This window comes from Dermacentor andersoni, chromosome 7 (assembly GCF_023375885.2).
Source record: "Dermacentor andersoni chromosome 7, qqDerAnde1_hic_scaffold, whole genome shotgun sequence".
Lineage (NCBI taxonomy): Eukaryota > Metazoa > Arthropoda > Arachnida > Ixodida > Ixodidae > Dermacentor > Dermacentor andersoni.
In genome coordinates this window covers 961,660-978,520 of record NC_092820.1, presented here as the reverse complement: position 1 = coordinate 978,520, position 16,861 = coordinate 961,660, and the positions used below count along the sequence as shown (strand labels likewise).

Sequence of the window (16,861 nt, the reverse complement as noted above, 5' to 3'; positions counted from 1 at the left end):
CTTGGAGCCGTCCTTGCGCAACGCAAGCCTGGCTTTCCGGAATATGTGGTTGCATATGCGAGTCGTGCCCTCACGAAGGCAGAAGCCAATTATTCTGTCACAGAAAAAGATTGTTTGGCTATAGTTTGGGCCTTAAACAAATTTCGCCCTTACTTGTATGGCCGTCGGTTCGACGTTGTGACAGACCACCACGCACTCTGTTGGCTTGCGTCACTGAAAGACCCGTCGGGGCGTCTTGGACGTTGGGCTCTTCGGCTCCAAGAATTTGACATTCGCGTCTTCTATCGATCCGGGCGCCAACATTCTTAAGCAGATGCGCTCTCCCGTTCACCCATGTGATCCGCCGAAACGCCACCTTCATCCATATAGTGTGTGGTTGCTACGCTTTCTGTTACTGACATGCCGTCCGAACAGAGAAAAGATCCGTGGATTGTGTTTCTGATTGATATTCTCAGCAGTTCTTCAACAGCTACATGCCCTCGAGCCCTTCGTCGCCAAGCCACCCACTTCGTGCTACGGGACGCCATCTTGTACCGCTGAAACTATCAGCCAGACGGTTGCAAATGACTGCTAGTTATCCCTCGTCATTTGCGTTCTGACGTATGCACGTATTTCCACGCTGACCCACAACAAGCTCATGCTGGCGTCCTGAAAACCTACGAGCGGCTCCATCAGCGGTACTACTGGCGCGGCATGCATTCTTATGTCCGCAAATACATTCGGTCATGTGCAGCCTGTCAGCGACGCAAGACATCTCCTCATACGACAAGCCCTCTGCAACTTTTACCGTGTCCTGCATGTCCTTTTGCTCAGGTTGGCATCGACCTTTATGGGCTTCTTCTATGCACTGCTAACGGAAATCATTGGATAATTGCCGCACTAGACCACCTCACAAGATATGCCGAAACTGCTGCACTTGCTTCGGCTGCTGGTCGCGACGTCGCCGCATTCATCTTACGGCATTTCATCGTACGGCACGGCGCACCGCGAGAACTGCTCAGCGACCGAGGCCGTGTCTTCTTGTCCGAAGTTATTCATGAGCTACTCGCCGCGTGCCTCACTATTCGCCGCACCACTACGGCGTATCACCCAGAGTAACGGTCTAACGGAACGATTCAACCGCACCCTTGGTGACATGCTCACCATGTATGTTGCGTCTGATCATTCCAATTGGCACGATGTCCTCCCTTTTGTGACGTACGCATACAATACCGCCTTTCAGGCTACCACAGGCTTCTCACCATTTTTCCTTCTTTATGAAGGTGAACCATCTACTACCCTAGACACCATACTACCATATCACCCGGATGCCTATGAATTCACCCCTCTTTCCGAAGTTGCTCACCATGCTGAAGAGTGCCGCCAGCTGGCTCGCTCGTTCACGTCGGATACCCAAGGAATCCACAAAGATCGCCACGACAACGATCAGCTCACACCGTCCTTCGCCGTAGACTCTCACGTCTGGCTTCGGCTGCCCTTCCGAGCTCCAGGCTTTAGCCCAAAGCTTGCTCCGAAATATTAGGGTCCGTACCGGATCGTCGCGTTGACATCGCCTGTGAATTATGTGGTCGAACCGGTGACGCCATCTTCAGACAAACGCCGCCAACGCCGCGAGCCGCCTGAAGCCGTACCACGACACCCTTATCATATCATCACTTTAGGTCACCAGTATGGCTCTTCGCCGTGGGGGCAATTGTAGTGGGCAATATGCATGTAGCACTGTGCGGACTGCCACCGCTTCGGCGCGAGACCCGAGCTCGGTCTGCTGATGCGAAGCGCTAGGACTCGCGATCAAAGGCTACCTGCGATACCTCGAACGAGTTGCAATAAACCCCATTTCAATACACATATGTGTTGGTCATTCGAACCAAGGAGCGGGAAACCGCTTCTCTCTTTCCAGTCACCACACTCAAAATTAGTCAAAAGAGGAATCGCTAATGTGTGCCTGGTCAGTGCCCTCAGAAGGTCATGTTTGGATTCTACGCAAAAAAAAAAAAAAAAAAAATTGTGTTTAGGTTGAGCGCTTGCTATCTGCCGGATGCACGAAGGCTTTAGTATCAGCTGTCGCGGAAAAGCTCCTTAAGCAAATCAAGGCTGGAGAAGCTGACCGAGCACCACATGCGCCAGCGAAAACACTTGCAGTTCTTCCGCATGTATATGATGTGTCCCACAAAACTAGCGAAGATTTGCAAGTTTGCTTCACAAGCTAGGCGTGGCCTTTGTACGGTTAAACAATGGAAGGGTTTAGTACCCTGCATCATGGCGTCGTCTATGTGATCCCCCTCTCTTGTGAAAAAAGGTACATGGGACACAAAGGTGCTTAAATGATCGCCACAGGGAGAACCGTAACAGTGTGTACAAAACTCTACAGGGCCATTACAGCCGCGATCACGGCTTCAAGCCCTACTTGGAAAAAAGCAAAGTTTTGGCTAAACGTAGTTGCCAGCTGTCACGTCAAATAATTGAGGCAGATTTAATCAGGAAGTTTGATAGCTCGTGCGTCAGTTTTCTTTCGATTGAACTTTTACCTCGGTAAATGGCATATCTTGACAAGGTTTGAACATGAAACATTCAGCGCGCACTGTCGGCATCTGGCTATCATTATCAGCATTGCAATTGACGCTCGAAGCTTTTTGTCGATCATTCACATATTGCGCATGGTAGCACCTTTCATGGCTTCATGAATAAGGTGTTGTCAGTCAGCTCTGTGGGCGTCTCGCTGTTTCGCGTCCATGTTATTTTTCTTTTTGCGCTGTGTACTTTTTCCAATAAATGAATCAATCTATCTTTATTGTCATTCTGTCAGTTATACAGAAAGAAGGAGTGTGACAAAAAGCTGTTTGTCAGAACAGCTTGCCTAGGTCACAGCCACATAGAAAAATTGCGGAGCGGGAACAGCACTACTGTAAAATAAACAAAAAGTTGAAACTTAGCAGAGAGCGTAGTGCTATGGGCACACACTAAGTAATGGAAATGTAAAGTTAATACAGAAACACTAAAAAAGTTTTACAGTCGTCATAAAAATATATACACAACAGTTTCTTAGAAAAAATGAATATCTGAATTGCTATCAAATTACAAATATCTAAAATAAGTAGACCGAATGTACAGGAAAAGACAATATAGAAATCAACTTATTACAAACAGTTACATAAAACCCGATGAAACAATTCGCTATGGTTATAGAGGTGATAAATAAGACAAGGTTTGTAATAAAACAAGTGTTAAGCAGTAGAAGTCTCAGAGCTATACATCACTGTATATAATTTGCGGATATCCTGATAAGAACGATCAAACAAGTCATAATTGTTAAGTTCATAGTGATTCAGAAGGGAGGGAACAGTAAGGCAAGCGCTCTTTTCCGGTGTTTAATTGTAATGTATCTACTTCACAATTTTTTCATGACGCGTGGGATAATTTAAATGACGAATTCCTAAATTGGCCAGAACGCGCAAATTTGTATGTTCTTACTAGTTTCTAATTTGAATTTTCTGCTTAACGTCTCGTGTACTTTAACTATTCCTGAACTGCAGACTAAAACATTAGTAGATGCTGCAAAAGGCACACTGAAAATATGCCTAATACATATTTTCTGAATCAAATATATTTGATTTAGATAAGTGACCTTCGTTGAACCCATACTAGTTGGCAATAATTTAAACGAGGGCTAGAGAGTCAGTGATAGAGCAGGAGCTTGACTCCTTTTGGAAGTATCGAAGCCGACCAATTACTCCTGTCACCTGAGCTAATTTTTGCAGGACATGTGTTACGTGGTAATCCTAGCTCATATTCACGAAAAAAAAGACATGACCAGACATGTAAAATGGTCAACTATTTCAATAGCGTGAGTACTCGGTACTATACCTTCATGACGTGGAATAATTTTATTGTTTTGGTCGGAATATAACAACTTTTTTATTTTCCTTAATACGCATATCTTCTGCTTACCATCTCTCTAGGGTTTTCATTGTGTGATTACAAGTCTTATAAGCTCGTGAATATTATGCCCTGAAAAAAGAATGCTGGTATAATCAGCATATATTATGTATTTGGCCTCGCAATTAATATTTACAACGTCATTAAGATAGATGTTAAATAATAGTGGGCCTAGAATACTGCCCTGTGGCACTCCACAAGCAAAGGTTTCACTCCGGAAATAGAGTCGCTTATCTGAACGACCTGCTGTCTGTTTGATAAATAAGAGTCAATAAGCGTTAAGGCTTGTTCACAAATACCATAGCAATGCAATTTCTTTAAGAATATTTTATGATTTACTAAATCAAAGGCCATTGAAAAATCAATAAAAATACCTAGAACGACTGCCTTATATTCAACTTGTTTACGAATATACTGTTTTACCAACAGCATTTACTCTAACATATACTACGAATATACTCTTTTACCAACAGAATATACTCTTTTATCACCAACAAGCCCAACCTTCCACGCTAAGACCTTTTCCACACGATGAAAATTATACGGTTTCTAATTTTCAACTTCCCTGTTTTGAAGAGAAGCCAGAATGTGCGCAATTCTGTGTTATTTTCTGTTCGCTTATGGGTATCTTCTGGCTTCGTGGAAGTCACCTGGATGACACTTGCGTAGAGTAGACTTCGCGTAGAGTAGACTTCGCGTGAAGCCGCAATCCTTCCACTGATTGCAAGCTGCTTTAACAGTCGGAGATTGCTCCTGCTTTAGAGTCACTTGGTTAAAAATTGTTCTTAGTCAAAAGGTAAAGAAGCGATGCTAATGTTGGAGGTCAGCCATAAAGGGCCAATCTGGCTGCTAGCTCGATTTCCCGAATGGAGCCTGCAAAATGTTTTCTGAGAAACAAAAATTATTGATAACTCGCTAAAAGCAATCACGCATTGATGTAGTCTATCTGAGCGACGTTTACAAAAGGTAACGTTTGTGTTTGGACCATCAACAATGGCGTTTAAAAACGAATTCGATGCTCGGTCCCAAGCTGTGTTGTTCACTCTTCATTATTGACATTTTACGTCTACTACGTCAAACTTCGTCAGCACTCATTGTCACCGCATGAAAATCCCTGCGAAATTTCCTTTAACTCTTTCACCGTTTCGTCACCATTCTTTTACCCAAACCGACAGTGAAGGCATCGTTACCCTATTTTGGTTAAGTCCAACAATGTCGATGATGATGACTGATTGGCACGCCCTTGACGCGGGGCGGTAACAAATAGGTACCTAGCATTCTTGAGTTAATAAAGCACGTTATACATGTTTTTCATTGTGGCTTTGCTCTACATCGCCTTATCTATTTATCTTGCTTAAAACTTGTATATCTGCCTTGCACCTATGCCTGTAAGGAATATGGTTCCATCAATCTCTCTCGCGATGTTTTTTTCACTAATGCTGCAAATTTATCTTGACTATCTCGCCTGCCATCCAGTTTATGCTTCCATACACTGCACATCTATGCACTTCTCGATGGTGTACACTACTTACGGTCGTCGCTGGATCAATATCTTCGCATTCCGTTAGCGTGGGCTGAGCGGTCTCCAGATTTTCATTGCCTCAGACACATGCCTCATCCCGTCGCGAAGATTTGTTCCGGTCTCAGCCTGGCTCGAGCGCCCCCTATCTCTCCTTCCTTTCATTCAATGAGTTATAGTATCTATAGCAGTTCGTCAAGCGTATGCGCACCTGGGAAGCCAATAGAACCCGGTCATGTCCTGGTCGGCGAAGGGGTTGTACCCGTAGTCCCGCACCACCGCGTATCTCTGCTCATCAGGCGAGGCGACGGCGAGCCCCAATCGGATGGTCCTCTTCTCGCCCTCCCTGCTGCGCACCACAAGCACGATGGAGAAGCCGTGCTCGACGGAGTCGACACAGCCCGGCTGGTACACATACGTAATTGAAAGGCTGCCCAACGGCAACTCGCAGCCAAACAACCTGCAAATACGCAGTTTGCGCAAATTGGTAATCTGGGCAAGATGCAGCGCCAAATAGACGGCATTTTCCTCAGGAAGCACAGATCAGCAAAATTAGATCAATTCATGATGCTTTCGACGTCTAAAAAATGTCAGCGCCCCCGTCGATTGCTTTGAACAGCACTACCTCAGCCCTATGCATATGTGCAGAATGGTATGGCGTCTGTTTACAGTTGGCCGTTCCGATTTGTTTTCTTTAGGCATGTGAGTGTAATTTTCACGTAGTAAAGTTTGCTGAAGTTTGTTGTTGGCCTTTCCTGTTCTATAATTCTCAGTTTTCTCTTTGGGCATTGCAAACAAACAAGTGTCCTGTGGCCGCCTTTCAGCAATTCGGCAGTGTATATCACGTGCTGACAACCATGTCCGAAAAGTATACAAAACCGCTGTGCGGTGTGAACGCAGCTGAACTTGTAGCAAAAGCCTGTGCGCCCTTCGTCCAGAGAAAGCCCCGCTTCCCCTATTGAAAAATTTGTATGTGAACTCGTTGAGAAATGTACGAGATGTATACATATCCCTAAGATTTGACGAGAAGTGTACGATACGCAACGCATATTGAAGGAGATTTTAGAAAATGTGCGAGATCTGTATGATAAGCTACGCAGACTTTTACGAAGTGCGCGAGATCTATGCCATGTGCTAAGAGAATCCGTAAACCATGTAGGAGATGTGCTCCCTGTGCTGCGTAGCCGTAACGAGATTGCGTATGACGGGTGTGAGATAGCGTGTGATGTGTACGCACTATAGTCGTATGAGCAACGTTATGTTGGAGGGTGGCTGCGAACTGCACACAAAGAATGTGCACCTAAGTCGTAGTGCATACAAAGGCTGATAAATGACAGCGAAATTTTATGATTAGCCGTTTGTAGCACATTCAAGAGCATAATCAATTTGTTGTACGGTGACGTCGGACCAATGTGACACTTATACCAGCATAAATTACTGGGCAAATAAGGGGTCCAGTGTTCAATTTCTGGAATTTCATGCAATGACCGCACACATCCCATCAATGCTGGTGTCCGTACTAATGATGCAATGATTTTCCTTTGGGGACATATTCTCGGATGATCACTTACGGCCATACCATTGCCTTCGCGTAAAACATTTCTGGGCCCGCTGTGGCTGTGATATCGTCGAAAGCTATCATACGAGAATACGCCCCTTGTTCAGAGTAGATCAGCCTAAGATATTAATAAAGTATAGAAGTTGCGTACCTTCAAAATTTCAGAATAAAATGCTATAACTTTGTTTGTATGCATAATGAAGCAAGCTGGCAATGTGAATATAGCTCATTGGAAACACAACCAACAACGACGAGTTGGCAAAGAAGTTTATTGCATAAACTTTGATCAGTAACAGAAGATGCATGCGCTTTGTCAAATCTTATTCATATTGGTTGCATAAGAGGTGTCATTCAGAGGTAGTAATGTACGAACGTAGTAATGTACGCACGTTTTCGAAACAGCTAAGTGTGTCAACCACATAACTGTCAAATAGAAACCTGCTAGTCAGATTTTACTATCCATATTTAGAAGATGTTAGTGCTTGTTTATGTCAAACTGTAGCAGGCAGACATGAAATTGTCCATGCATGCCCGCATCTAAAAATGAAAAGCAGAACCAGAAAACAGAGTGTAAACTAATCAGTGAATAGCTAAAACGTAGCAGTTATTATGTATCGCACTTTTTTATGAATAAACGCTAAATAATGAACTTACATAACCATCATCTCTTAAACTGTCATACGATCAATGCGCAATTGCTGCTATGAAAGATTACTTCAACTAAGTATTTCACAACTTTTGTACTGGATGCCGAGAGAGCTTGACCGAGTCGAAAATCCTCAAATGTGCGTAACAGCGGTAAAACGAGATTAGGGTCGGAACTTGGTAACCATTATCTGCCTACATACTACAAAAAGCTGAATTTGAAATTAAATGCGAAATAAGAAAGTAGTTCGTGTGCCAGGGGTGGTTCAGCGCAAGGAAACGCTTTGCGCTGAAAGCTGATCTCGCAACAAACAAAACGTCAATGCCCCTACATTGAAGCAGGGACCTTAAATGACGAGTACGTAGCATATCCTGCCATTCGCGCAAGTCGTCAACAAATGAAAAACACTTTTGCAAAGCACTCACACAATAACGACGCATATCAGACGCGCACCCGCACAGAACGCGAGCAGTTTCTGAAAGCACTCGCGACAGCCGGTGCGGATGTTCGACGAGTTCTCACGAAAGCAAATCGTGTGGCAGCAATGCCGGATGCAGGGACGGCACTGCTCATGAACCGTGCACATCCTCAAAACGGTGCGCGACAAGCCAGAACAAAGTTTGTCGATGGCACCACTGCACATCAAATCCGTGGTCGATGACGCCGTTGAAAAACATGTACACCTTGCAACATTCACAATCCAAACGACGATGTGCTGCGAATTTCAAACCGATTTCACTGCGCTGACCGGTTAATACACTGAGCACGTGTTGATGGGCGAGTTGGTTATACATGATTAATAAGAAGGCGCCAAATAACACAACGGACGAAGGAAGGCAACACGGCACAACCACGTAGGCGCTTGATGGGCGAATTGGTTATACATGATTACAAGGAAGGGGCCAAACAACACAACGGAGTGGTCACGGTTTTTTGGCAGCAGTGGTCACGGCCGGAAACTACGAACTTCAGGAAAAATATTCTGCTTGCTTTTGCAGTGCTCGTCCTCTATACCTGCAAGCCACGCATGGTCACTTCGGCCCACGTGCTGTGTCTGCGTCCTCTGCATCGTATTCGTCATCAATCTTCGTTGATCACCGGAGCAAGCTGGCTGCGTGGACCACCTGAGTCGATAGCCTCCTCTGCGCACCTTCCTGATCGTGACGTCGCGCTCTTGTTGGTATAAGAAGGACAGCAGAATCGACTTGGCATCATTTGGCAGCAGTGGTCACGGCCGGAAGCTACGAACTTCAGGAAAAATATTCTGCTTGCTTTTGCAGGTTAGTGCCGCTGCTGGTAAAGCATTCATTCAATTTACCGTTTCTTTCGTGATTGCTGCTGCTCCAGGTGCTCGTATTCTTTTGTGCTTGTCACTATGCCTACTTGTGCGGAGCTCGCGAAACGAATTGATCAGCTAGAAGCCATGTTCAAGGGTCGATGTGACGAGGCAGCCGCTGATCTTGTAAAAAAGTGTTCACTGAAGCTGTCAACAGACCCAAACGTTGCTGAAATGAAGCGTGATATGGCGTCTCTGATTCAAAGTGTCGACATGCTCTACTCAATGGTTGAGGAAGCCCGAGCTCAAAATGCTACTTTGACCGCAGCTAACAAAGAACTAAAAACGGAGAATGAAGCACTCGGCAAACGCCTGTCTGAATTTGAGCAGCTGTCAAGAATAAACAATGTGGAAATCAAGGGACTAGCATGCACACAGGGCGAGAACTGTCTTGCGATCATGAAAGCCGTCGGTGAAAGAATATGCTGTCCCATTTCTGACGACGACACCGATGTTGTACACCGCGTCCCAACGAGGTCGGGAACGGGCAATAAGAACATTATTGCGCGGTTCTGCTCAAGGACAAAGAAGCAGGATTTTGTTTCTAAGGCACGAAAGGCTCGCCTAAATTCTAAAGATCTCTGCTTCGCTGGGCCGAATCATGTTCCCATTTATATTAATGATCACCTGACCAGAGAAAACAAAGTACTGTTTGCGAAGGCTCAATCACTGAAAAGGGAAAAGGGATGGCAATTTCTATGTACCAAGAATTGCCAAATAAAAGCAACAAAGACGAGCGACAGTCGAGTCTTTCGCATCTTGTCAGAGGGTGATTTATCGGTCTTCCAGTAGTTGTAGGAGGGTCAGAATATTAACCTATTTTGTTGCGTTCGATAATGTCATCTTATTTTTCAACTGAAGAACTTAAATCTTTTTTTAGGAACCCATGCCTATCTGCTATTCACTTTAACGCTCGAAGTCTAAAAAAACACCATGATGAAATCCACAACTTTTTAGCATCTTTAGACCACACATTTTCTCTCATCTGCATTTCTGAAACTTGGCTTTCAGATGCAGATAATGATTTATTTGGCTTTCCCTCTGATGCTTCGGAGTATTGCAACCGCCCTCATGAAAGCTACGGAGGTGTCGCTGTTTCTATATCTTCAAATGTGCGTTACAAACGAAGACATGACATATCATTTTCAATGCCAAATTGTGAAGCCGTGTGGATCGAACTGGAAGATGGGAACCAGACAATTGTCGGTTGCCTGTATCGCTCACCTTCAACTTCCATATCTGCTTTTTGCAATGACCTGAACGCTATACTTGGTAACTTGTCTTCAGAAAAGAACAATGTTGTGCTTCTTGGTGACATTAACATCAATCTTCTGGATGACTGCAGCTCTGCTACTACTGCCTACACTAACTGCCTTCATGGATTTGGCTTCGAATCATTGGTTTCGCTTCCAACTAGATAGATAGAATAAACTTTAATGTCCAACGGATTAGGTGATCTACCCACCCCCCGACACGCAGGGCAGGGGGCGAGTGCCGCCGCCTCAGATGCAGGCTGGGAGGTCTTGGGTCCCAGCAGCCTCTTCAGCCAGTTGGACGAGCCGGAGCTGGAGCTCAGAGTCCGAGCTGCGCAGCAGGGTCTCCCAGGCGTCTCTACTATCTATTTTGTGTATTCCCCCGGGAGAGTACGGACATTCCCATATTATGTGGTCGAGGGTCCCTCTCGCCCCACAAAGATTACATTTATCGCTCCTGGCCTCGGGGAACATGTGGTTCGCCATAACCGGGTGCGGATATGTATAAGTTTGTAGTCGTCTCCACGCGACTGCTTGTGTGTTGTTTAATTTTGGGTCTGGCGGGGATACCAGTCTACGAGCCAATCTATAATGCTGCGTGATCTCCCCATATTTTAGCATGCGCTCTCCGCTCCCTCGGTCATCGAGGGGCCCCGTAGCGGCTCGGCGGTAGAGATCTCGAGCCAGCTCGTGGGCCGCCTCGTTGCCGGGGACGGCTTCGTGCGCCGGAGTCCAAATTATTTGAATTTTTCTGTCTAGCTTTCTCTGGCCTAGGATTCTGGCCGCTAAGGGCGAGATCCTTCCCTTGCTAAAATTTTGTATGGCAGTTTTGCTGTCACTGATCACAAATTTCGCGTCCGTTCCAGCGCAAGCTAATGCGATCGCAATTTCCTCGGCAACTTCTATGTTGCGCCCGCACAGAGTGACAGCGGTCACGGGAGTACCCCGGCCGCTGACGGCCGTTGCCACCGTAAAACTGCCGCTACCTCCCGCCGCGTCTACATAGGCCACCTCATGTTCCGAGATATTACCGAATCTAATTTTTAATGCTTCGGCTCGTTTATGCCTCCTGTCTTTGCTATGTTCCAGGTGCATGTTTTTTGGCAGGGGGGGGATAATCAGATTTTTTCTAACTTCCCTATCTACTTCCACCTTTTGGGTGGGGCCTCTGTCCGGATTTATTCCAACTTTGGCCAATATGGCTCTTCCTGTCCTCGTGGTGCTAAGTCTCTCAATTTGAGAGGTTCGCACCGCTTCCGCCAGCTCTGCCCATGTGTTGTGCAACTAGATGTAATTTAGGGGCTTCGGCCACCTTAATAGATCACATATTTTCCAGCCTTATGTGCCCTCCAGTTTGCAGTATACTTGAAATTAACATCACTGACCATTTTCCTGTCTTTTTTAAACTTCCTTATCAATTACATAAACCATGTCACGAATTCTATAAAGCCGTGATTAATAAAGACGACTTCATCGCTCGCGTTGGTGAGGTAAATTGGTGTTCTGTGTTTTCAGAATCAAACGCTGAATTTGCCTTGCTGTTTCATAGTGTGGCCGATAGATTACGCATGACCAAAATTCAGCATTATGCATACTAAGTAACTTGTACTAAGTAATTTCATAAAAAAAGACAAGTTCTTTATGAGATTAGCATTCACAGGGTACTTTATAGAATTTGTGATATCCATTTATCTATTTATACTTCATTAACCTCTTTCCCCAAAGAAGTGAGCCATTTGGAAGGCACCCTGATAGACAAGTAGAACAATCGGTAAAAAGACAGCAACCAGCGAAAAAGTCAGTATCATAGGCTGCCGCATGTGTGACGTCGGAAACACAAAATTTAAGTCGGCTACAGAGAAGTGACAAATTTCGCAATATGCCCCGGGCCGTCTAGACATTGCTTCAATGCTAATCACAGTAACGCTGACATTGAAGGCACCTTGATTCCTACGTACGCAAGGTAGGTAGGAACGTAGTCGACACACCCGACTACGTTCGTAATGTTTCCGCGAAGTAAGAAGCGTTTTTTTTTTATAAATGCCCGCTCAGCCGCAGTCTTCGGGAAAGCCAGCCACCGCTTCCGCACTGCCGCATCAATAAGCGCATCAGACATCTCTGACACAGAGGCTCACAATAGTTTGATGACGTCCAATGTAACGCTCGGCGCCGACGCTTCCCTAAAAACTTCCAGTCCCGTAGAAACGGAGGGCGCAGAGGACTTGCTCTTCAACGTGAGCGAATGAAGCCCGCCACGCTGTCTCCACAGACGAAAGTCTTCGCCTAGCTCGTCACACAGCCAGCGCACTGATGTCTTCGGCAGGCCAAAATGACGCTGAAACTCCACGGCGGTCATGTACGCGAACGGGTCGAGACGGTCATACTGACGCTTGCTGCCGCTGGCTGCAATAACACAGGCCGCTGCCGCCGCCGCCATGTTCCCGAGTTGAACTCGGAGGGGGTTTCGCGACGTACGAGTTTAGCACGAGTTCGCCTGTCAATCAAAACGAGAGGTCACGCCCCGCGCGAGGCATGCAACTCTTCTGCGCGCACCCACCACGGTTGGGCCACGCCCAACTTATCTTTCGGCAACAGCGACGCGGTGCCGAGCTGAGAGGCATCAACAATATTCACCACCGACATAAAACACGCACAACACACTGTCATCGGTGATGTAGTGCGCACTACTATCAAAAACAAAGCGTTGACTGTCGCTGGCTTCTCGGGCTGAGATGGCCCCACAGCACGGTTTCATTGCCTGCATTGTGGCGACGTAGGGCACAGTAAATAATTATCGGCACCTCACTGTAGCTGCTTGCAAGGCGTCGATGCGCCGAAGGTGACGACGATGCTGAGGAGTGCGTATCGCAGCAGTCGTTTGAGATGGCTGCTCTGTCATCGGTGATGTATCGGAGACACAACGTCGTAAACACGATCAGCGTCCGAGAATCGCTCGCTCTTCTAGACCCTGTGCAATGGCATTTCTTCATCACAAGCATTGCGCACTCAACAGTTCCACCACCTTCCTCAGTTCGAAGTCTCATTTCATAACCGCACACAAGAGCCCTCACCTGCCAAAATGCGATTGCTGCGGTGTCGTTACGATATCCTTCTGCGATCGCTGCTGGCTCCAGCATAAGTAATCCGCAAGCACCTTGGTGCGCACAAAACACTCAAATACTGCGTACATGCGCTCAGAGGCACTTTCACTGGGCAAGCGATGACAAGCGATGAATTGTGTCGATGGGAAGCACGCACTTCGCAATGCATCGCTGAGGCTTCGCGCACAATGATAAACTAGTAAATTTTCACTAAACTGCGTCACTACGGGCACTACGGACCGCCATTTTGCAACGACAGCCGTTGCTCCCGTATTTATGATTAGTGTATCGTTTTTAGTTGGTAAAGCGGGGGCCTTAAGGCGCCTGCGATGAACAGCCGTACCACGGCGCTGCGTTTCTATTCCCCTAATAGAGAAAAAGTGATGATCACTGACATTATTGAGAATAGCACTGTAGCGCCCCTAGGCGACTTCTCACCGTGTGAACTACCTCGTGCGTGTAACCCTCACCAATGTATCCGCTTCTAAGCTTTCGCCTCACTCGCCACTCGTGGCAAGAAGAGCAAAATTTAATAATTCGCTCGATGTTCGTTTGTCATCAGAAATTGCTAGCATTAAAAATGAAAAACAGACACTTAAGGAAATGAATATTTTTGTTATACTATTTGTCCTATTTTAACGTATTCGTTTGTGCGAAAGCGTAGGTGCAACAATGCGCCGCATGCACCCTGTTCGCATTCGATGAAGGATAGAAAGATAGTGCCCGAAAGAGGAGGCATGCCCTTGACGCGCCCGGGAAAGGCGTGGCAAGCGGCTCACGGCAAGGGTGCAGACAGGCAGCGGGACAGTGACGGTATTGCTAAGTTGCGATAATCCGTTGATAACAATACCCGGCGCTGGCGCGTTTCGTTGTGCAGCCTTCTGCGATTGAAACGCGGAAGAAGCGTGCCGCGCAGGGTGCGCTCGTGTTGTCAAACGCGGCTTTTTGTCTACGTATTTTTTTGCTTGCAGCCTTTGCGCGTTCCGCGCTATCTCCGTTCACTGACTGTCGTCGAGCAAACTCGGGTAAAACACCGGTGAACGAGAAACTCGGTGCATCCTGCATAGCACCCCTAAACTAGAATATGCTTGCACTATTTGGGATCCTAATCAGATAACATTATTTTTTTTATTTACAAATACTGCTGTCTCAGTTTCTGAGACAGCAGTATTTAGAGTCTGTTTCTGAGACACCACTTTCGAGTCTGTTCAAAACCGCGCCGGCCGTTTTATTCTTTCAAATTATTCCCGAACAGCAAGCGTATATGCAATGAAATCTGCACTTGGTCTTCCCGTTCTTTCTCTGTGCCGTACATATTTTCGCTGATATGTCTTTTTCATAGAATTTATTGTACCAACCCTATTCGCAAACATTAGTTACTCCTCTCTCCATCTTATATATCTTCACGCACTGAACACAACTTCAAGGTAGGAATACCGCAATGCCGAAGTAGACTGAATAAATTTATTCCTCACACTGAAAATGACTGGAACCATCTCCCTGCCTTTATCGCTGCCATCACCGACGTCAACAAATTTAAGAAAGCTGCCGCCGATTTTGTATGCCCCTCCTCTTTCTAATGCCTCTTGCCCTGAAAGTACTGAAATAAATAAAATAAATAAATAAATAGATAAATAAACAAATAAATAAATATCTGGTTTACGTACCAGCAGAAGTCCTTCAAACTTAGTCGACATCTTTACTATGCTCCTCCAGGTAACACTGAGAATTGTAAGCGAGCCACGCTTTGCACTGCGCTGTCAATTTCACTTTTTTTGCATTGAGATGCTAACCAAAACCCTTTTTCTCATCCCATACATACCTGACGCCATTAATGTTTAGCTTACCAAATAGTACGTTCACTTTCGCTCCGTTTGCTTTTTCCGCCGTAATCGCTTATCCACAACTATTTCCGCATTTTACGCAACATTTTAGAAAAGTCCTCTGACACAGAATACCTACTACACTTTAATTAGCTACAGACATTGACTATGGATGCTTTGTCACGGTAGTCCAAAATTCGAAAATAACAGGACGCGTTTTATTTTCGATTTTTCGACCTAGTATACTTATCCTTTCGATACTGGCAACATTTACACCCAATAACCTGCTAAATTCTTCTGTCACTACCTTTTCAAGCACCTCTCTAATATCCTTATCAGACTCGTCTACGCCGAAAATAATGAAGATTTTCCTCCTTAACCTGTTTTCGAGGTCTTCAACCTTTTCAACCAAGCAAGTAAATTGTTGGTTCAATACAGATACAGTTGTCTCAACGTCATTAACTTTGCTGTCCAGCGCAGCCACGGTTCATAATTGCTTTCGAACGAGCTCGATGCGACTTGTTAGGAAAGAATTTTTTTGTGCCACGTTTACTTGCGATGTCTTGCTCTCTTCAATGGCTGACTGCAACTTGCTCTGGCGATCCAGTTCTTATGCAGCATTTATTTTTCGGTTGGCCGGGAGTTTTGCTCAATATCGCCACCGAGTAAAAGATCACCAGGCAAACAAGCCAGGCAACTCAAAATGCGCTTGACACCCAGTGGACATGACAGAAGCAGCAGCCAATGATCATCACTGCGGAAGCATTTAAAAGACGAATAAGAACTGACCTGTACTGCAAAGTAAAATGGGTGTTTAGCATCATGCCGGTTGTGCTGCTGTAGTGCCCACTGTCGAAGAATGGTCTCGTCTCTTCTTTTTTAGTAGCAGTATTCGTCAGGTGAAGCGGTATAGTAGCTGTTACTATAATGCCATTTGTCGTGACGAGGCGGATAAATTGGCGATCAGAGACAGGGTGTATCCCACGTGGGTAGGTTTGCAGATCAGGATTACGCAGAACTTTGGGGTGCTCAGTCCCCGGGAAGTTGGCGCATGGCGCAAGCGTGCAGCAAAACAAGGCCATCGCAACCTGTAGTGCAAAGCAGTATGGGTTTTTAGCATCATGCCCCTTGTGCTGTTGCAGTGCCCACTGCCGAAAAACGGTCTCATCTCCTCCTTTATAGTATCAGTATTCGTCGGGTGAAGCGGTACCGTCGGTGTCATTATGATGCCATGTGTTGTGACGAGGCGGATAAATTGGCGATCAGAGACAGGGTGTATCCCACGTGCGTAGGTTTGCAGATCAGGATTACGCAGAACTTTGGGGTGCTCAGTCCCCGGGAAGTTGGCGCATGGCGCAAGCGCGCAGCAAAACAAGGCCATCGCAACCTGTAGTGCAAAGCCGTATGCGTTTTTAGCATCATGCCCCTTGTGCTGTTGCAGTGCCCACTGCCGAAAAACGGTCTCATCTCCTCCTTTATAGTATCAGTATTCGTCGGGTGAAGCGGTACCGTCGGTGTCGTTATGATGCCATGTGTTGTGACGAGGCGGATAAATTGGCGATCAGAGACAGGGTGTATCCCACGTCCGTAGGTTTAAAGATCAGGATTACGCAGAACTTTGGGGTGCTCAGTCCCCGGGAAGTTGGCGCATGGCGCAAGCGCGCAGCAAAACAAGGCCATCGCTACCTG

At 46.1% G+C, this 16,861-nt stretch overlaps 1 protein-coding gene across 1 annotated transcript in view; it reads right to left on the bottom strand.

Moving 5' to 3' along the window:
* LOC129386042 (cytosolic endo-beta-N-acetylglucosaminidase-like) overlaps window positions 1–16,861 on the bottom strand; it is a 476,321-nt gene that overhangs the window by 65,432 nt on the left and 394,028 nt on the right. Inside the window, exon 8 of the mRNA XM_055073273.1 lies at window positions 5,667–5,915. Coding sequence (XP_054929248.1) covers window positions 5,667–5,915 — 249 coding nt within the window. The remainder of the gene's footprint in view (window positions 1–5,666; window positions 5,916–16,861) is intronic.